General features: G+C 28.6%; 4 protein-coding genes across 4 annotated transcripts; 1 reads left to right on the top strand and 3 right to left on the bottom strand.

Moving 5' to 3' along the window:
* Nucleotides 1–2,505: 2,505 nt before the first annotated feature.
* LOC130955991 (uncharacterized protein At1g66480-like) lies at nt 2,506–6,456 on the top strand. The gene is made up of 2 exons (XM_057883009.1): nt 2,506–3,249; nt 6,067–6,456. The coding sequence occupies exons 1-2, from the start codon at nt 2,599–2,601 to the stop codon at nt 6,124–6,126; spliced, it is 711 nt and encodes a 236-aa protein (XP_057738992.1). The 5' UTR covers nt 2,506–2,598; the 3' UTR covers nt 6,127–6,456.
* Nucleotides 6,457–9,103: 2,647 nt separating this feature from the next.
* On the bottom strand, nt 9,104–12,976 carry LOC130954375 (quinolinate phosphoribosyltransferase [decarboxylating] 1a). The gene is made up of 11 exons (XM_057881112.1): nt 12,566–12,976; nt 12,358–12,393; nt 12,021–12,163; nt 11,695–11,828; nt 11,547–11,610; nt 11,364–11,446; nt 10,993–11,076; nt 10,747–10,899; nt 10,294–10,470; nt 9,733–9,800; nt 9,104–9,633 (listed from the first exon to the last, which is right to left on the bottom strand). Exons 1-11 carry the CDS (start codon nt 12,637–12,639, stop codon nt 9,537–9,539), a joined length of 1,113 nt encoding a protein of 370 aa, XP_057737095.1. The 5' UTR covers nt 12,640–12,976; the 3' UTR covers nt 9,104–9,536.
* A 4,124-nt stretch (nt 12,977–17,100) lies between these two features.
* LOC130956264 (MLP-like protein 43) lies at nt 17,101–18,888 on the bottom strand. The gene is made up of 2 exons (XM_057883309.1): nt 18,623–18,888; nt 17,101–17,658 (listed from the first exon to the last, which is right to left on the bottom strand). The coding sequence occupies exons 1-2, from the start codon at nt 18,807–18,809 to the stop codon at nt 17,369–17,371; spliced, it is 477 nt and encodes a 158-aa protein (XP_057739292.1). The 5' UTR covers nt 18,810–18,888; the 3' UTR covers nt 17,101–17,368.
* Nucleotides 18,889–19,929: 1,041 nt separating this feature from the next.
* LOC130956219 (MLP-like protein 43) lies at nt 19,930–21,719 on the bottom strand. The gene is made up of 2 exons (XM_057883269.1): nt 21,459–21,719; nt 19,930–20,424 (listed from the first exon to the last, which is right to left on the bottom strand). Exons 1-2 carry the CDS (start codon nt 21,643–21,645, stop codon nt 20,147–20,149), a joined length of 465 nt encoding a protein of 154 aa, XP_057739252.1. The 5' UTR covers nt 21,646–21,719; the 3' UTR covers nt 19,930–20,146.
* Between the last annotated feature and the right edge of the window lie 1,265 nt (nt 21,720–22,984).

Genomic DNA, 22,984 nt, shown 5'->3' with positions numbered 1-22,984 from the left:
CGGTGAGTCGAGCTTGAACTTAAAAAACAGGTTCGATTGTTAATGAGCAAAGCCATGAGCCAAGCTTAATTTTCGTGAGCCAAACTTGAGCTTGGTCTAACTCAACTCTACTCGGCTCACTTTCAACCCTACTTGGGTCAATCAAACCCAATGGATCAATTAAACGTGACTCCAATTGTAATGACTTGGTCATTACGAATGTATACGTCGGAGAATTTTAAAGTGCGACAAGTTAAACAGGGATTGATATGTTCAAATTTTAAAAAAGTAAAAAACTTAAATGTATTTTTAAATTTTCAAAAACGTAAATGTCTACGAACCAAAAAATCAGGAATCAATTGTCCATTTTTCTCTTCTTTCTACTTTGGGGGCCATGGAGGGCAATTTGTTCCTTTTGTAATAAGCTTCCGCCGATGAATTAAATTCATGTAACATCAATTATTATGGCCATGCATGAAGACATAACTTCAAACAGAGTGAGAAAATAAGAAAAATTGACCTCTTTTCTACAGCATCAATTTTGACATGCTACCACTTCTAATTATTAGATCATCCTATTGTCATTTTGGACTATAGTTTTGGACTTTAACCTCTCATTAAATTAAACTTCATACATTTCACACTTGTTGACTATATAGTCTCCACCTTTATGGGCTTTGAAGAAATAACCAATAACAACACAAACAACTTCAGCACACATTCTATTATTCTTTATTGGAAGAAATAATTATTTGAAGCTAAGAAATAAATCACTTTTCAACAACTCTGTTAATAGCTTTTTAACTACCCAAAAGATGGACTTGATGGGGGAATAGAGAGTTATTGTTTCATATAAACCTTACAAGGAAAAGTCAAAATCATCATCAACTCACATAATCCACAAAATAAATGCCAAACTTTGACATAATAAATACTTGATCAACCCTTTAATCCGCGCCGTGATTACCGTTAGTCACACATCTTTGAAGACATGACAAAAACCAAACCAACTTTTTTAAATTAAGAAAATAATAATGTTATTTGTTCTATTTTTATCTTGGTGAAAATTCAGTTAAAGTCAATTTCACGTGAAATTGATATCTGAGAATCGTTAAATAAAAATTTAGTCAAATCAATCAAATCATCTAACAGCTCTCAAATATCAACTTCACGTGAAGCCGACTGCACATGAATTTCCACATTTTATCTTATATATAAATTAATACACATTTATATCAGTTATTTATACTTTTTTGTGTGGTAATTTTGTCGGATATATATATCTCAATTCTTGAAACGATTAAATTCCTTTCTTCTTATCGATCATTAAGCTCGACAGTTACAAACTCAGAATCAAAGTAAAAAAAGATAAATTATTACTGATTATATATAATAAAAATCGAATTTTTTTTGTCTTAAATAATTGATCAAATCGAGTTATGACTTAAAAAAAAAAGAACAAATTAAAAAAACAAAAATAAAAGAAGAGAACAAATTAGAGTAGTTTTGCATGTGAATTCATTTAAAAATAATGTCTATATATAATATATATACTTGATAATTTTTGGATTCTCTATGCATATGATTTCTCTAAAATATTTATATCTTGTTATTAAAATCTACCAACTGGGGCTTAACGTTGAAGATGATGGCATGGTGGTTGAAAAACAGAAACAAATAAGCAAAGACAAGTCCCCTAAATACAGCACTATTTTATTTTCTTCCTCTTCTTTATAAAACATTAATTAATTGATGAAATTCAACTTAGTTTGGAGATTTATGTACCGGTACGTGTTGTCAAAAACTTTGTCCTATTTTCAAATCAAAGTGTGCCTTCTTTCTTGACTAATTAATGATCCCAAAATCCACAACCACCCTCACAACACAACAATGTCATTATCTCACAACCACCATTTCTCACGTGAAACCCTACACCTTTTGGTGTCTTATGAGCATTCTCTGGAACAAATAGAAATTTGGTTATTATTATTAATTAAGTAAAAATTTATACGTAATTGTTTTCGTACAAAGTTAATATTTAAAAATTATGAGATGATTTAATAAATCTGACTAAATTATCGTCTACTATTTCTTCTCAACTATTAAATTCAAACAATTACATGTGAGTCTTCACCTTATTATTATGCATCTAAATAAATTTTTCATCACTTTCATCTATCTTATCTACAACCATTAGCTAGACTGTGATTTTTATCTACTTTTATTTATCTAGCATATTTTTGTATTAAATTTGAACTAGATATGGCTCATTTTTAAATATTTTTTATATTTTATATCAATAGTTTAAATTAAAAATAATAACCTGCTAATCATTACTATTAGCATCCGTTATCTAAAATATAGACATTAATCAATTATTTAAATATAAAAATAATATTGTTGTTGTTTTATTATTATTATTATTATCATTATTAGTGGCAGTAATAGTATGTAGGAATAGTATGATTATCATAATCATTTTTTTTATTAGAATATCATAATCATTATATTATCAACCCTTAAAGACTAACTTTGCTTGCTCTTTGGGAGTGCCTCAGTCACAAACTCTCATCATTGCTGAAAAAAATCCAAACCCAAACACAAACACAAAATTCAACAATGGGAAATAGCTTGGGTGGGAAGAAAACCACAAAGGTGATGAAAATTGATGGGGAAACCTTCAAGATCAAGGCACCAGTGAGAGCAAGTGAAGTTCTTAAGAACCACCCTGCGGGTCTCGTTCTTCTTGAGTCAGAGGCAGTGAAGCATTACGGCGTAAGGGCGAAGCCTTTGGAAGCAAACCAAGAACTACAGCCGAAGAGGCTGTATTTCTTGGTCGAACTTCCAAAGGAGTCCTCAGTAGCACCTAGAAGGGTGCGCTCTGGAGTCATCAACATGAGTGCAAGGGACAGGCTCGAAAGCCTAGCTCTTTCTAGAAGGTCTGCTTCTGATCTCACGATCATGAAGCAGACCAAAATAATATCACAGCCACAGCCACAGTCACAGCCACAATCGCAATTGCAGCCTTTGAGGCTAAAGCTGAGGCTCCCAAAGGCAGAGGTGGAGAAGCTTATCAAAGAGAGCAAAGATGAGATTGAAGCAGGAGAGAGGATCATGGATTTGTGCATTGGCAATGGTGACATCAACAAAAACAAAAACATAGATGAGATTATTGAGGAAAATGATGAGGAAGTGATGATGTTGGACCACCATGTTCATTGGAAGGTTGCAAGAAACAGAGTTGGTGACAATCCAAAGACACGTCAGCAGGTACGGTTTATACTTTATACTTTAAACTAATAATCATAAAATTTAACATTGGTTTTTTCTTTCTATATCTTAATATTTACTTACTTACTTTCTTAATGAATATTACTTAAAATTGGTGTTCTTTTTTATAAGAATTAATGACAAAATTCATTAATACATAAAAATGTTAATAAGATTTTTGTTATTTACTCAACAATTTGTTAATGCATGTGTGTGATTACTTATCATTTTGAAGGTGAGTATACCTACCATCAATTCTCCTTATGAAAGATAGTAATAAAAAAGTAAAAGTAGATATGACTTTTCTCTTTTTGCAAATATTAATAATTATCTTTATATTTATTGATTTATATATAGCTAAAACATAAAATAATAACTACTTTTGTTGTCATTGACAAATGTGTATGCATGTTGATTCACATGTCTTAGAAGTAGAAATGATATTTGAATTTTGGTGAAAATTCAGGTGCAGTCGACTTTACGTAAAGTTGATAGTTGAGAGCGGTTAGATGAAAATTTAATCAAATCACTCAAATCATCTAATGTCTCTCAACTATCAACTTCACGTGAAGTCGACTACACTTGAGTTTTCAGTTTGAGTTTTATGTTTGGTATACATGCATATATGAGTTGTTTGATATGTTTGATGAAAAAATTTTATACTTAAAGTAATTAAACTCTTAAGGTAAAAGTAAAGATAAAAGAAGTTGGCAAGATTACTCATAAAATGTGACTTTTGAATGAATGATCTAAGTTATTAATAATGGAGATAACAATCAATCTAAGTTATTAATAATGGAGATAACAATCAACTTAGTTTCACTAATTTAGAGACTAAATTGATGAGTTAATGAGAAGTGAAAACACAGTGAACAAATTTATTATTATCTCATGCTATCATTAATGTTATGTCTAATTTTAGCCAGCAATAACTTTGATTATTAATCAAAATGATAGTAATTATTTAACAAGGGAGTCCTAATTCGTTTAATAGTTTCTGAGTATAATAATAATAAATTATTTCCTAAGAGGAGTGTGCATACTGAATAGTACGTATCGTAGATGATAGTAGTGTACTTTCTTTTTCTTCTTAAACATTATTATTTATCCTAATAAGCTCGTTTGGTAAGAGGGTTAGGTACTTATATAGGTCTCTCTTGTTTTAGCAAAATTTCAAACGAATTGTATTTTCCTAACTAATAACACGACAAAAAATTACTTAATATTATTATTCATCGTCAATCAATAATAATTTGCACTATTATAATGTCACATATGAGAACAACTCACGTGAAGGCTAGTCATCTTCACATGAAGATGCAGGTTTAACGACTAACACATGTTATGTTATTGAGATACAAAAACTGAGACCAGAATATAGATTAAATTAAATTTTTGTATTATATTTGGTATAAAATGTATTTAATTAAGTTATATTTTAGTATTATATTTAATTTAAAATAAATATATAATCTAAGGAATTAATTTAAAATTTTAAAAATTAAATAAAAGTATTTTTAAAAAAATATTATCAAAATTTTAGTCTTTATTTCTAAAAATTTTAGTTCTCTGTTAGAAACGGAGTTAGATTAATTCTTAGGAGGGGACTAATATAAAAGTATAATTCTAGAAAAAAAAATTAAAATTAAAGGAGTACTAATATAAAAATTAATGACTTTTATAGATTAAAACTTTTAATTTGGGAAGATCATTATCCCCTTGTCTAACACTTGCCTCTGCCCTATTTTCTGTATCTTTACTTTCTAAAAATACTAAATAAAAATATTAAAAAAATTAAAATTTTATGTTATGAGTATGAAATTTTAATTTTAATTTCAAATTATTAAATACAATTCCAATTCCAATTCCAATCTCTACTTCTAAAAATTATCTTACGATTCAACTTAAAAATTTAGTTTATTTTTAAGGAATAGTTTATTTGAATCAAACAAGATCAACCATTTTTTTTAACATTACAATTCAACTATTCTTTAATTTTTTTTTAATTGTAAGTAATTAAGTAGCTTTTATGTAGCTCTTATCCTTCACTGTTTTACATTGCATCAATAATCATTCAAATTAAACCCTTCATTTAATCACTCTATCAGTTACTATTATTTAATCAAATTTACAATTAGATTCTGATAATTTTTTTAAAATTTTTATATTATTTTTAATTTTATAATTAGGTCATTGTTATGTTAAAATTGTTAAAATTAACATAATATTCTCTCAAAAAATATGTGAACGAATATCTAATTAAATTCTTAATTGCAGATACTTTTATTTTATAAAAAAATATTCCATAACTTAAATATTTTTAAATTATAAAATAAAAAATAATATAGAGATTTAATTAAAAAAAACTATAAGAATCTAATTACAAATTTAGAAATATTATAAAGACTAATGATTTAAATAATAATTCATATTAATCAATTATTCAATTCAAATTAATTAATTACGCCATTAAGATTCGAGCCCTGTTACAATGTCCTTTTCAATTTTTGTTGGTTCTGCTCTAAATAATGATTATCCTTCACATTACTTAAAGCAAAGCATCTTAAAAGAAAAAAACTACAATCTTTTGTACGTGATGAGAATCCATATAGCTATAACCATTAATTTATGAAGGAGTTGTTAGAAGAAACTATATTTTTTCTAGGAACAATTGCATGCATTATCTAACGACTTTGTGTCTAATAATATTAAACTAGATTTATATATCTATGAATGCTTATTAGAATATAAATAATATAAAGTTTGTAAGCACTAATATTAAATTTTCCTTTTTCTTTGGATTAACAACACTTGCAGAAAAGAGTGAGTTTCATGCCAATCAGTGAAGGAAGGACTCCACTAGCAGTGGCTTCATAGATGAAAAAGGTGAATCAAGGAGTTTAATTAGTTTTATATATATATATATATATATATATATATATATATATATATATATATATATATATATATGATTGCAAACCATGTTAATTAAGGCACTATATATATAAGGGCGTTTTTGTATTAGTTTAATTTTCATGTGTTTGTGGAACCCTTATAGTTGTCATCAATAACTGTAAACCTATAATGGTTTCGTTCAACAGCGTTATATATAATGAAATGATACAAATATAATATGTACATTATTCCGAAGAAAACAATATGTAATATTATAATGCATGGTAAAGAGTAATTGTCGAAAGAGTTTAATTTTAATGTATTCACAGTATAAAATATTTTACATAGTCGGGCAATCATATTTTTTAATAATAATTCATGCGACTAATTAATGTAAAAAAATAGTTTTTTTATTAATGTGATGTGATCTTATGTAATTAAATGTACGTGAAAAATATTTTCACAGATAATAATAATAATAATAATAATAATAATAATAATAATAATTGTAGAGTTTTTATTCAAATCAGTCATATTTAACTTCTTATATTTAAGTATAATACTTAGAATAAAGATAGGAGTTAACTACTAAGTCAATATTCGAAAGATTTAGACACGAATAAAAATAACTTTAAAAGATGTTAATGATAAAAAAATTTTAAAATTTGACAAACATGTTCATCTTTTGTTGGAGTCTATTTTGTTGGCCACAAAAATTAAATAATCTAACCAACTCTGAACCTAAATTACTTATGTGATCTTTTTTAAATTAATTTTTGCGATGGTTGAATTAGAAATAAAAGTCTCAAATCAATTGACTTATATTTTAAACATTACTAGTTATGTTAATCAATGAATATTTAAGGTATGAGTCAATTGATCTAGGGCTTTTATTTCTAACTCAATTATTGAAAAATTAATTTAAAATGTCACATAACTAATTTAGGTTTAGAATTAGTAAGATCGTGTAATTTTGATCGTCATTTTAGTATTATGCTTATTGAAAATAAACTCTAACAAAGGGAAGATCATACTTGTTAAATTTTAAAATTTATCAAACGTTTTTTGTAATTAATATCTTTCAAGATTATTGTTTTAGTATCTAAATTTTTTAAATACTGATTTAGTAGGAACTATAGAAATATATGTAAACTGTTTTATATACCAAGTTTATGCACTTTTTTTTTTTTATCATCATCAGGTGAAATGCGACTCATAATAATAAAAATATATCTTGATCGGCTCAGTCTGATGTATAAAACTTAATAAATAATCCACAAAATATTTTTATTGTTTCCGAATAATTTGATTTATGACAAGAAGTAGGTCATTTCCAACATGGCTGAGTATTTATATAACCAATATTATTATTAATAAAAATAGTAAAGTTAGAAATAAATTGCTTATAGAAAATGTTTGAAAGTGGGAGATAAAGTTAAATACAAAATTCATATATATAAAAACAAAAAAAATTAACTACTAAATTAATCAATAATTATTATATATTTATATATCAATTCACATATTTTTTTAACTAAATAATAAACCAGTAAAACAATCAAAATTACAATAAATGAATAATCAAATTTATTTATAATAATATAACATTTTTCATAAGCTTTCGAGTTAAATGTCAATTTATTCTTTGAAATTTGACCCGATACTCAAAATGACCCTTGTAATTTCGTTGGCCTCAATTAAAATCCCCAAATTTGCAATCGTGGCTCCGGCTTGCCTCTGCGATCATCTCCGTCACTGGAATGCTGATCTGGCGCAATTGCATGACATGGTGGACACTACTTAAACGACGGCGCATTGGTTTTGCGCCCAAATCTTTTGGAAACCACGTATTGTAAGGGTTTTCTTAATGTTTTACAACTTATGATCGTCGTAGTGGAAAAAAAGAGAGTTTTAACCCATAAAAAAACTGAAACGACGTAGTTTTCAAAGGGTTTGGGCGTGAAACTAATATGTCGTCATTTAAGTAGTGTCCACCATGTCATGCAATTGCGTCAGATCAATATTCCGGTGACGAAGATGATCGCAAGGGCAAGTCGGAGCCACGATTGCAAATTTTGGAGTTTTAATTGAGACCAACGAAATTATAAAGGTCATTTTGAGTATCGAGTCAAATTTCAAGGGCCAAATTGAGATTTAACTCTGAGATCTCAAATTAAATTTCTATAAGTGGTGTCCAATTGATAATCGATTTTTAGTATTACGAACCATGATTGCCATAAAAAATTGTTGTTGTTTCCTATGAATATGAAAAAATTGAACTTGGCATCTAGGATTAGCAACAAATAGAAGATAAAATAAACACGATTATCTACTTATTTTCTGAATAATTCTTGATCGATCGAAAGGTCATAGATGGTAGCAGGTCATGGTCACTCTCACCACATTTGAAATCATATATCAACGAGGTCCTTATTAGCTGAAGAGTTGGCAGCCAAAACAGCCACAAACACCATTTACGAAGGAGAAATAAAGTAAATAAAATATACTATAAAATAACACAATTATTTGATGGGGTTTAACTTTTTCAATCAATGGCCCTATGCGCCTAAAAAATATTTAAAAAAAAAACACAAATAAAAACAATTTAGCAACAAACAAGTTTTGAATAGATTCCCTAAGGCTAAGAGGCTAAGGATCAAACAAACTCTCCTATATAATAAGCAAGCCACTATTATGGTTAGTTCATTAGTCCCCATTATCAAGAAAACATAGCCAGTCGTTTAATCTAAAGATGCTATTTAGGGAAAAATAAAATAATAAATAAAGAAAAGAAAATAGATTTACGTGCATTGCTTATCCATTTAGAAGGATGATGATGATGATGATGATGATGATGATGATATATACATTTGATCCTACATGGCTGCACTATTACTTAAAATAACAGGCGATAGTTTTTGTTATATAGGCACCAATGCAATGTGTATGTAAATGAAGCTTATAATAAATTGACCTTATACCATTAGATATACTGTGCAAATGAAGCTTTTCTTGGACAAGATTTTCCCTTGCTACCATTTTTCAACTATAAAAAGGGAAAACAAAATCAGAAGATAAAATGAACTTCAGCATATGGCATTATTTGACCAACGCCTATGTAGAAAAGGATAAAACCTTCAATCTGTAATAAGCTTAATCTATACAATTTTGCCAGACTAAGCTAGTAAAAGAATTCACATTATTACTTTATTACTCTAGAACCTTAAACAACATATTAATCTGAAGTGAGAGCTTACTCTTTAGATTATAATTCTATCATCCAACCATTCTGGAACTGCTTTATATCTTTGATTTAAAATGCAGCATAGTAAGCACCAACTAGAAGAAAGATTTTGAGTGCTTGGACATTATTATATTTTAGGTAGGGATAATCAGGCTCGTCCGGTACGCCTTCCGACTTTGAGTGCCAATTCGGTATCAATCTTGAGGGAGATGTCAAGTGCCTTCACAGAATGAGTCAGCGAACCGCTGCAAAGCAGGACACACAAATTTTCATCAGTGTGCATATAACAATGCAGGAAGAGACAGAAGGATATTAATACGGAGCGACGCAAAACATAATTTTACCTGGAAATGTAGGTTACTCCACTTTGTCCGATTTTATGTACGGTATCAAGAGTAACATTGCCTGATGCCTGCCATTATAAAAAGGAAAACAGCATGCTAGTTGTGAACTTGAAGGAACAATTCCAAGATATCCACATCAATGGCCACAATTTACTATTATCTACAAATAATGAATGCAAAGCTAACAAGTCCAAACAAAAAATGGTATTCGCCTTAACAGAATATGATAACCTCCACCAGTACCAAACTGACCACAACAAAACCATTACACCACCAATCTTTAATATCATGCTTCATGTTCATTGGAAAATAGTGACCTCAAAACATAACGTGTAAAACATTGGACCCAAAACTTACACACTGTTCGACAATTTTGAATTTTACATCCACCTCTTTAAAGAATAAATGATTGAGAAGATAAGCTAGTTTCTCAAACAGAACAAGTAAACCATTCATATATAAAAAATATCAAATCAGTAGCAAATATTCTAAAGCATTTATTTAAAAAATAATTCAAAACATATGGCACGATTGAACTAAACAAATTTTAGTCATGAATACCTCAGTCTCAAATTTTCCATTGACTAACTGCACAGCTTCTTTCAGCATTGATATGTCCACATCCCCGTTCGGTAGAGGTAAAACCATATTATCCAACATTATCCGGGTCAAAGAGGTGTTCGTTTGGGAAGCATAATGTAATACTTCTTTAACTTCCTCAAGAGTTCTGGTCTCAACCTGGTAAAAATGAAACAAACTTGTCAAAAACCATGGTCTCAACCAGATTTTGTCCTCTATTACATGCTGCATAGTTACTACCAGTACATGTTCTATTTACGCAAATGGTTAATAGCTCTAAATCACATTAACTGCAAACACAAGTCAGTTAGTGCGTGGCATTTGGCAGGCATCACAATCATCATTAGCTTTAAAAAGTTGATTGAAGACCAAAATGTTTCTGATAACAAGAAAAAGAACTGCATATATAAAAAAAATGAATCAGACCACAACTACCTCAACCTCCACTTTTAGGTTTCTTTGCTCTAAATACAGGTCAACAGCTTTAAGGGCATTTGAAACACCTCCAGCTGCTGATATATGATTATCTTTTATCATCACCATATCGAACAAACCCATCCTATGATTCCGACCTCCACCAATTAATACCTATAGAAACAGATGTACACTCCTTTATAAAAATTATTTGTCAAATTACAAATGCCCATTAATAACAGAAAGGAAGTGATTGAAAGTCCAGACCGCCCACTTATCCAATAAACGTAAACATGGAGCAGTTTTTCTAGTCTCCAACATATATGCAGGGTATGCTGCATCAGCCATTGCCTGTGAAAGAACATGAAATATGTAATGAAGTTAGAAATATAACTAGGATAATATGGTAATTTTACTGACCATTAGGATAACACAAACTCTAGTAATCCAGCTTAAGAAATTAAATCAAATCATATCAGCCAATTGACAATTTTGATCGAATATTCCCCACATTGCCTGTAATTGACATAAATAACATTCCAGGGAATAGGGATCTATTAAAAGCGGAAGTTAAAGCCAGCTAACTAAGTCCATAACAATCCGGTGGCAAAAGAAACGGATTGGAAAAACAAACCTACCTTTGTTAAAGTTGCAATGCCACTCATCCTCTGCATAAAGTTTAGCACCACCCTTTCGGCCACAACAATGTTATGTGCCCGTCCTACACTTAAATTACTGAGGATTGATAGCAGACTTTCAAGAAATCATTCACAAATAAATGATGTACTTTTCCCCCTTGCTTAATTATGTCACTATCTTACCATGAACTTTTCCGAACTGTACACCTTTATGTATGTCATCACCATCCTTTTTAGACCACTCCACCTGATATTTGAAAGTAATTATACAACAACTCAGCCAAGTATTAACGATGCATACGGTAAAGGAAATCTGTTCTCACTTTCATACCTTCAAGGAAGGATCAACTTCATAAAATATCATCTCTGCAAGTGCAATCCCCGCGATGATGCCATCCTCCTTTGCCAAAAAATAAGCTTCAACCTCCATGTCAAATGGAATGGTGGCCATGCACGTTATATCACCTACAGTAAAACAACTCTGTTATTAAAAGTTACATATGCACTACATGTATCAAAATATCACTACTATTTACATTCGTTTATCTAGATAAGCTCAATAAGAGAAAACCAAATCTTTTTGCTCAGAGTGCACTACAGTAAGAAAAAGACAGCTATTACAACAAAACTTAGAGAAGTAAAAGTTCAGGCATAAACCTCGATCTCCGGCATCTTCTGCAAGGGCTAACTTGATAATGCCCTTCAAATCATACGTTGGGTGTGAAGGAGGCTTTATTGCAAAGGACTCATACGATATCTTAGAGTTTGTGGTTTCTGTAGCAGACATTTTCACAACCCTCCTGCAATTGCAAAACAATACAATACAACACAAAATTAACCAGAAAAAAAAATACACAACTATTATTAACCTTAAGTTCTTTCTCCAAACATGCTAAAATTAAATTAAAGAACAACAATTCATAATTCAGACTAGTTAATGTAAATTATTGAAATAGCTATCAGAGAATCTTGAATGAGTTGAAACTAAAAATACCTGAGTTCTGATTGTCCTTGGAGTTTAACTGAGAAGCTGCATGAGATTCAAATTACAACATTGTTAGAAGGCTTTGGATATCAGAAACATTGCAAAAACTAAATGATTTAATTATATTTAATTTTTCTCACACATTTAAGTAAATGAAATAAACACTTGAACCGATGCTTACGAAGCCAAAGAAAAGTGAGAGTTCGAAGTTAAAGACCTGAGGAAAGGCTTAGAAGACCTTGTGATGTGAAAAGCTTGTGGCAAGCAACTCAATCTGGAGTTCATAGCCATAAATTCGAAAAAGATTGAGTTGCTTCAACTTTGAGGGAATCAATCAATAGAGTTCAGAATTTTTTGCTTTATTCCTCAATTTTCACCGACTTATCTTCGTTGAAAAAGGAGAGAGAAGCAAAAAAGCGAAGCAAGTTGGTTTTGGGGATTCTGAAATTGAATGAGGTTCACGAAGTTGCAGTGACGCGCCTAACGAAAAGGAAGTGGTTTTTCTGAGAAATAAAACCAGAAGTCCTGGTTCGAGTTATTCAAGTCGGGTTTTGTTATAACCGGTTTAAAACAGGTTCGAACCGGTTCAAAATTAAGCACAAGAAGAACAGAGAGAGTAGGAGGCGAACGCTGCAGAGGGGGACGGCGGAGAGAACTGACTGGTGTGAGGCCACCAGAGAAGTGGCGCTGACGTTTTTTTTTTTGGACACCATCGTTTTGGGCTGGCCCAATACTGGGAACATGGGCCTCAAATCGCCAAAATTCTTCAAAATGGGGGCTAACGGGGATTTCGTTAAATATGCCTATGGGCATAGCCGTATAGGTAATCTTTTTCCTGGGCTTAGGCCCGTTTACTACACCAAACAAAAAAAATGGCAGTTTTAGATGTCGAACAATTTGAGTTGGTTTAAATTTCACCTTGCATGTGTAATAATTTATTGATCAATAACAAATTTTTAAATAGAATTCTGATCTATAATAAATTAATTATTAATCTATCAAATTAAAAAATATCATAAAAAAAAATGTCAAATATTTCCATGACAAAAAAAAGGAACGTAGAATTTTCTCTATTATTACTCTTTATGGTATGCAATTTTTTTTTTCCATTATTTGTATTTCGCAATTGAATCCAAGTTCACACACATATTCTTGAGAATTGTTTACTCTATAAATAAAATAAAATTTAAATATTCAAAAAATAAAAAAAAATATTTTGCAACTATTTTAATTTACTTTTTTTTATCTTTTAATAACATTTTTGTGGATTTAAAAAATTTTTCTTAAATAATGATCAAAACATACTTAAAAAAGTGTAGATAATATATGTATAATAAAGTCTACGTGTTCAAACTTCATCTAATAATGTACTAAAAGATGCCGATCAACTTAATATTACACTTAATAGAGAAAGTCATAGAGTTGGCCATAACAAACAAGGTTCAATGATTAAAGTATTAAAATTTTCAATGCCCCATAATAATAAAAATGTATAATTTGGTGGACTTCTTCCCTAAGATTCAAAAAATCCCATTTTGTTTGTTCTTACTATGTTGTGTCTAAATTGGCTGGCTGCTCCAATTCATATATTCAACTCATGAAAGATAACTAACTTGGATTGGTCGAGTGGTTAGCTCACTCGCTCGTTTAAGTAAGTGTCGGAAGTTCGAATCCTGCCTTGTGCATGCAGCAATCCATTGGCCAACAACAGACCCTTAAATGGAGCTCAGATCCGCGACAAATTAATTCTTAACGGTCAAATTGGAGGATACCGTGATAAAAAAATAAAAATAAAAATAAAAATAACTCATAAAAGATGGAACCAACATTTTTCAAACACCTTGTTCATCAAAAGATGCTAATTAATTCCCACTATACACAAAGTAGCTTTTAATGTTTTACATATATTATCTAATTCATACATCATGTGAGTTGAAAATATGAAGCATCATTCACATTTTCTTTGATGGATGCAAAAAAAGTCAATGCCCTACTTTCATGGTCACTCATCATCAAAACAATATATATACAATCAAACATTCATTCTAACAACATTCATCATAAAATCATTCATAGCTTTAATTGTTGTCTTCTCTAATTTTTTTTAGTACACAGTAGAATATTCATTCGTCACTAGACAGAAAAGTCTAAGAGTGTGTTTGATTTAGCGTTTGAAACACAGAAAGCACGTTCAATCTTCTTCTTGCAGGCCCAGAAGACAATCATGCCGCGATTCGGTTTGGTTGTTCTTGTTGTTGTGGTGGTGATGGGAATGATTACAAGAGGTGAGTCCATTAGAGACTTAAGGAACTTTAAATACACATTTGAAAGTCAATTACCAAAAGGGCCAGTTCCACCATCAGGACCTTCAGCATGCCACAATAAGCTTGGTCCTTACAAATACAATAATGTTGAAGCTGCTTCTTTTCCAAATGATTACTATATTATTTGTCCATAGCATCCTATCAAAGATGTGGAAACATATATCTGTGTGGAATGTAAGAATTTATTTGTTATGTGTTTTTTAGGGTAAAAATTCAGGTGTAGTCGACTTCACGTGAAGTTGATAGTTGAGAGCCGTTAGATGAAAATTTAATTAAATCAGTCAAATCATCTAACGGCTCTTAATTATCAACTTTATGTGTAGTCGACTGCACTTGAGTTTCCACCGTTTTTTATATTCAGAATTTTGTAAGAAAAAAAGTACAAAGGAAATGAAAACAAAAAAGACCAAAAATAATTTTACTATTTCTTCCCCTTTGTTTCTTAGATCATATATGTTAATTTAAGGGAAAATAATCAGCTTATTAAGCATATGTTAATTTTTTTAGTTGTAATAGGTTGTGGTATTTGTTCAAAGATTAAATACTTGGATGTTACATTGATCAAACTTTGGAATTTGGATGATATGTTGCCTGCATCGTATCAAACTTTGTATATGTATTTTTTTATGCATTCTATTTTTATTATTAAAAATAATTAATAAGAAGTAAAAATTAATGAAAATTTTATTTTCTTAAAAAAAATTCTTATACACTCTAAAAGTAAATCAAGTCGTTTAATCTATATCATTCATTATTTGATATATTAGCAATGTGAATTTATTGATTTTTTATATTACTAACATGTCAAACAATGAATGTCATAAAACATATAAGAATTACATGTAAAGTTTTTTTATTTTTATGATTTCTTTTTTTTATGTTTTGACCTATTATCTGATTATATTTTTTTTTATGTTGGTCTCTTCCAAACAAAAATTTTAACTCTGTTCCCAATTTTATATATCATAAAAAAAAGATTTAAGACGATTGTTAAGATCACTGTTAATAGAAAATTTTAAATGTCTTATTTTAATAGATGTACAATAATTATATAAAAATCAAACTTTACACAATTTTTTATAATAAATTTTTTAATTAATAATTTTAACATGTATTATAAAAGCACATGTTAACTAAATCAAAAAAATAAAAATAAAGAACAGAGAAGAAATGTACACAAAAATATACGAACATTTTTTTTTTTCTTGGATAACTTTTATCATCCAAGCTTTTATTGTATGATGGTACAGGAATATTTTGAAGCCCAGATACCAAACGTCACAATTCTTTTGAATAATTGACATACTACTGGATCATTTTTACAAAATTTAATTCACAATGACAAATCCTTGTTTAAAGTCCTAATTTACCTTAGTCCAAAAAAAAGTCCTAATTTACCCTATCTCATGTACCTATTATTCATGGGCTTTATGAGTCTAGCTAGGGTGCATTATTATATATCCATCCTTTCAAAACCTTAATAATTATCCCCATGGGCCATGGCCAAAATAAAAAAAGGAGCTTATTTATTATCTTCTATATAAGCTTGAAATGAAAATAGTTTTTCTATATATATACTAAACTAAATCTCCTATTCTTAAAAACATATCTTTCGTTACAATAAAACAACATTTTTGCGATGCTTTCTTTTACTATTTGACGACGATTTTAACTGTCATTAAATTTTTTCGTGATATTAAAAGAAAATTACAAATTTGAGAGTTGTCAAGTAACATAATGACAATTTTGGATCACTGATAATAAAAAGCGTTATTAAATTGTTTGTGATTATTTTAAAGTATAAGATCGTTACTAATTTTTAACACTTATTATTTATTAAAGTGTTTTTATATTATATTTCGTAATGATTTGAAACCGCCATTAAATTACTAAATTTTATGACAATTTTTTTTATATTTTAGTGATTATTTTAAACCATTACAATATTGTTTAGTACATAAAATTGTATGTACTATATTTAGGATTTATCACTCTATTATTACAATATGTAATATGACTCGTATTTTAAATAGAGTCCATACACTATTTTATGATAATAAAATAATAAACTTTAATTAAATATAAAGTTTAAAAATAAAAGTGAAAACGTGACACATATATTTTTTTTTTGCATATATACCTCATGCAAACATAAATCTATTCAATTACGTACCCTTAAACTTAAGTATCAATTCTAATGCCCTATTTTTTATAAGGAGCTCTCGACCACATCTAACTCAAAACTTTAATGTGTTAAGTTAATGGGTCTCTCATCTTATAAATTCGTCACTCTTTCTTGCTTTCTTTGATGTGAGACTAACTTCAACAGCTCCTCACATTTGCAACATTAACAAAATAAACACTAAATAATTCTTTGTACTATAGTAGTATATATCAATATGCATGAAGAGCAAAAGAGAAATTAAAATAAAGCAGAACAATCGAGTTCTCTTATTTAGACTTAAAGCAAATACATACACACACATATTTTACAACCCACACTAAGTACAATTAATTATTTTTATTGTGTGCAATAGATAGAGTAACTTAGCAAACACACATTATTATTATTATTATTATTATTATTATTATTATTATTATTATTATTATTATTATGCCCATGCATTAAATATATACAAGCACCATTATTTATTAATTTAAGCCAAAACACACACTTGAATATCCATCTTAATTAATTAATTATGGCTAAGGCATTTGGAAACATGAGCATCAATGTCTCGAGTGACCTTAATAGCAAAGTCCAAATAAGATTGAGGAGAAGCAGCACTCATATTCTTCTTATTCTTTTCATATTCAAAGGTCCATTTCACAATTCCACCACCACTTCCCTTATCTGAAACTTTTATGGTACCCTTAAAAGTCTTGTAATCATTACTGATTTCTTCACCAAAGAGGCTATAAGTGATTGTCTTGTTCTCATCATCAATGGCTTCAATTTTGTCCTTTGCACTTGTTTTCTTCCCTTCTGCAGGTTCCAATTATTGTATTTTTCATTATGTCAAATAACATAAGCTAGCCAGGACAAAATTAAAGATTAAAATGTAATTAGTCTCAATGTTCTTGTTTTAATTAGTACTAATTTATTATGATTATGGCTGTCAAACCCCCCAAGTTATTGGGTATCTAATAATTTTGTAGGATATATAATACATTTTTTTAGAAAAATATTTCTTAAATTTTAAATCATTCGAATCATTAAACAAAATATATAGTCAGTTAGAATTTATAATGATTAATTTTTTCCACCATCAAAAGAGATTATAGTAACAAGATCTTTTATTTACTTCTTTTATAAATAAATAATTATGTTGTAGTGAGACTAATTAGTTTTTTTATAAATAAACAATCGATCAAAAGATTTATATATCTATGTTTTTTAATAATAATAAATAAATAATTACTCTTAAATTAAGATAGTGAGACAGATATTTTATAATAATTATAAATTTAATAATAATTACTTATTTATCACATTATTACTTTATTAACCTTTTCACTTTAAAAGATTTAAATTTTTATCAATAAGATACTGATAAGGGATGAATATATTATTTTTAAATTTAAAAAAATAGATAAAGTACTATTTTAGTCTCTAATATTTGAATCAAATTCTAATTACAAAACGTAAAATTTATATGGATAAGTAATTAGGGTTTTACTCTTTACTCATTTGCATGAATTTTGTTAAAACACCCCTAAACCCTAAACTGTATATACAAACTACTAACTTCGGACAAGTATGTTAAGTGTAAAATCATAAACCACTAATATATATAAAATATAAATATAAATACATATTAAAAATAAATTAAATAATATATATTTAATTGAATTTAGTGATTGATTTTGTCGAATAATCAATTAACTTAATTATATGACAATGTTAATAAATTAATTTGCATAATATAATGTTTAAAAAAAATGGTTACCTATGGTATAATCCCAGTGCTGGACAGAACCAACGTTTTGCCAGTCTCCTTGATGCACTTGAGCTGCATGCACATCATCTGGACAGATCTTTGGTACCTCATAAAGTTGCTTCCTCAAAACGTTGTAGAAATCAGAAGCATTTGCTTCAATCTCTGTTTCACTCTCCACTTTCCCACTTAGACTCATGCCTACACTCCCTACAATAATTAATACAACAAAACTTTTATTTTTATATATGTATGTCACACAATTAAGAAATGCATGCTTACCCTTATATATATATAGAGAGAGAGAAGTATCAAGTACTGTATCAACTAGTTGGCTATTATTATTGCTTTATTCCCCACTTTTTATCGACTTATCTTCATTGAATGAAAGTAGAGAGACTCAGAGAGAAGAAAAAAAGCGAAGCAACTTGGTTTTGGGGATTCTGAAATTGAAAAGGAGATGTTTTTTTTTTGTTTTTTCTGGTTGGATTTAAAGTTAAATCGGGTTTTTAAACAGGTTGGAATTTGAAACCGGTTCAAAGTTTTTCTTTTTTCTTGGTACACAATACACACCTACACACTTCTCAAATACTTACCATTTTTTCCTTCTTGGTTGCAGCTGGTAGGACTCAAACTCGAGACCTTTAAAATGGGGAGGGGACGGAATACCGTGTGAGCTATGGCTCATTGGCAAACCGGTTCAAAGTTAAGCACAAGAAGAGCAGAGAGATGAAGTAGAGCACGCAAAAGTCAGCTAGGAGAGGCCACGCCGGCGGAGAGAACTGACTGCTGTGACGGGAATATGGGCCTTGAAACGCTTTGGGCTGGCCCAAAACTTGGAACATGGGTCTTGAAACTCTACAAAATGGGCCAATAGGAAATATCCTCAAATCTTACCAAGTGAAATTTAGGAGAAAAAATTTGGTAAATAGATGGGTATGTTATGTGGTATCTATGATTTTATTATAACTAGAATCTCTCTTTTCTTCAAAATACTTTTTTTTTTAATTTTAAATTAAATAAGAGTTTCCAAAGCACCAATTTGAGTTGGAGCGGTGGTAATTTAGTAACAGTGGGGTACACAATTTTTTGAATCGTAATTGCTATCTTATTGGTTTTAGCTATTTTAATTGTTAGAAATTTATAAATTATTCTCATTTTAGGTCGGAATTTTTTTAAATATGTTTATTATGATACTATTCTTTTTAAAAATTTGAATTGATAAAATAAGACAATATAAATATAAATAATTTAAGAGCTTTTTAAATTTTTACTTATTACAAATATGCATGGAGACCAAAAAAAAAATAAAAAAAAACTAAACAAAACGAGTCTCTTATTTAGATTTAAAGCAAATACATATATATATATTTTACAAGCAAACACTAATTACCATTAATTATTTTTATTATACACACACATTACTATGATTATTCTTATTATTACACACATTACATATACAAGCACCATTATTCATTAATTTAAGCCAAAACACACACTTCAATATCCAATTACACATCATAATTAATTAATTAATTATGGGTTGATAAGATGAGCATCAATGTCTTGAGTGACCTTAATAGCAAAGTCCAAATAAGATTGAGGAGAAGCAGCAGTGATATTCTCCTTATGCTTTTCATATTCAAAGATCCATTTCACAATTCCACCACCACTTACCTTATCTGAAACTTTTATGGTACCCTTCAATGTCTTGTAATCATTACTGATTTTTTCACCAAAGAGGCTATATGTGATTGTCTTGTTCTCATCATCTATGGCTTCAATCTTTTCCTTTGCACTTGTTTTCTTTCCTTCTGTAGGATCCAATCATTTTATTTCATTATAGGAAATAATATAAGCCATGACCCAAAAAAAAAAAAAAAATAAATTAAAATTTTAATACTATTCTTTGTTTTGTTTTAGTACTAATTTATTTAAAGTAAATGTCGTTTTCGGTCACTAACCATTTGTCTGATAGACTATCCACCTCTTAAAAAATCTAAAAACCCAAATCGGTTTCTATCTACTTTGATATATGTACGTTCCAGTCCCTAGTTAGGGACTGAAAAAGGGTATTTACTCAAAGTAGATAGGGAATAGAACGTACATATATCAAAGTAGATAGGAACTGATTTGGACATCAAACAAATGGTTAAGAACGGAAAGAGCATTTATTCATTTATTTATGATTATGGTGGTTAATTCAATAAACCCCCAAGTTATTGGGTATTTAATAATTTTGTGTAGGATAATCTTCTATTTCTTTTGAAAAATATTTAAAATCTTTAATCATGCAAATCATTGGACATAATATATATTACTAGAATTTGAAATGATAATAGATTTTTTCACCGTTCAAAATAATTAGAGTACAAGATTAATTACTTTTTTTATAATTACATAATCGATCAAAATATGATATATCTATTTTTTAAGTAATGATAGACAAATTTATCTAATAAGACAATGACGAGAGATAAATCTATTATTTTCAAATCCTGAAAAAACCTATTTTGTCGACAATTTAAATTATTAAAGAATAATCAAATATAATAAAAGTTTATGAAAAACGAATTTATCAGATACAAAATTTGCAGGGATATTTAGGGTTTTGCATGAATTTTGGTATGTAGTAGTCTTAACCCTAACTTTATGTATATACATGCTAAACAAAAATTCGGATATATTGCGACGGTTTTAGAACTAGATAGCGACGGTTTTTAACTGTCACCAAAACAAATAGCGACGGTTAAATAACCGCTCCAAAATAAAATTGTATACACTAGCTTGGAATAATTTTCAGGCAAACTTATAAGAAAAAAAAAAAGAAAAGAAAAAACCTTATTACCTATGGTATAATCCCAGTGCTTGACAGAACCAAGATTCTCCCAGTCTCCTTGATGCACTTGAGCTCCATGAACCTTGTCTGAAGAGATCTTTGGTATGTCATAAAGTTGCTTTCTGAAAACTTTGTAGAATTCAGAAGCATTTGCTTCAATCTCTATTTCACTCTCCACTTTCCCACTTAGACTCATGGCTAATAATAATTAATAGTAATTAACAAATTTAGAAGGAAACTTTTATATATGTATATTATGTGACACAATTAGGAAATGCATGCTTACCCTTATATATAGAGAGAACTACTATGGATTATTTGACTTTATTATTGCTTGTTCAACTACTCTATCAACTAGTAGGTTATTATTATTGTTGTTATATTATTATTAATTATATTGTGTAATGTATGGACAAATAAAATTATAGAATGAGAAAATGACTTAAAAGTTGACAGCTAATTAATTAGCATAAAAGAATCCAATTTCCAAATCCTAAGATTTTGCATTGGTATTAAAATATGAATATAGTGTTGTACCATGCACTTATTTGATTACATGGTATTGCTACAAAAATAGTTATTTAAGGTTCGCGGGATCAATGAAAATTGAAAAGAGTTATTTTATTTGCACAATACATAATCCATGAGCTGAGTGTATTAATCATTTATATCTAAGAAAAATATGTTTACTATTATTCTATAAAATACGGACATTTCGTTAAATTATCGTGTCTACGTGTTGGACACATTTTAAATACGATACTCATCGATATTTGTTTGATACGCGTGTTTGTTGTGTCTAACCATATCTTAATAAAAAATAAAAATTCTTCTCTAAATACGCTAAATACTATCACGTGTCAGCGTGTCCAACCTTATTTTTAACATATATTGTTAATATAAATTTAGAAATAGTATATATTATTATTTATTAAAATAAAAAATATTTTAAATACTTTATATAATTAAAATAATACATTAAAAAATTAAAAAATTAATATATATTTTAATATTAATATCAATAAAATATCAAAAAATCATTACGATTTATCTAAAAAATAATTTATATTTTATATATATGTATATTCCGTATTTTATAAAATTTTAAAATTCATGTGTTGGCATATCCCGTATCATGTCGTGTTCCATATCCGTGTCAATGTCTATGCATCGTAGCTATTATTAAAAACTGTATAGTATGTGATGATAATATATAGGTAAATTCTAGTATATTTATGCTATAGTAACTAGGGTGATTATATATGGCATTTTAAAAAGTGTCTTAAAATTAAAATAATATTTTTATTATTTAAAAATATTTTAAAAAATATTTTTAATTTTAACAACATTTATTAACTATCAAAAGTATAAATATACTAGAATCTACCTAATATATAATATGATAATATCATTTATTTCAAAAGAGTAGTGTGTTATATCTTAATATATATAAATATATGAAAAAATATGTTAAAGTTGTCAATTGAAAATTTTTTATCAAAAAGATATAAAATTTTAAATTTTTGTATACAAAT

This window comes from Arachis stenosperma, chromosome 10 (genome assembly GCF_014773155.1).
Source record: "Arachis stenosperma cultivar V10309 chromosome 10, arast.V10309.gnm1.PFL2, whole genome shotgun sequence".
NCBI lineage: Eukaryota > Viridiplantae > Streptophyta > Magnoliopsida > Fabales > Fabaceae > Arachis > Arachis stenosperma.
This window is presented reverse-complemented; position numbering and strand designations above follow the sequence as displayed.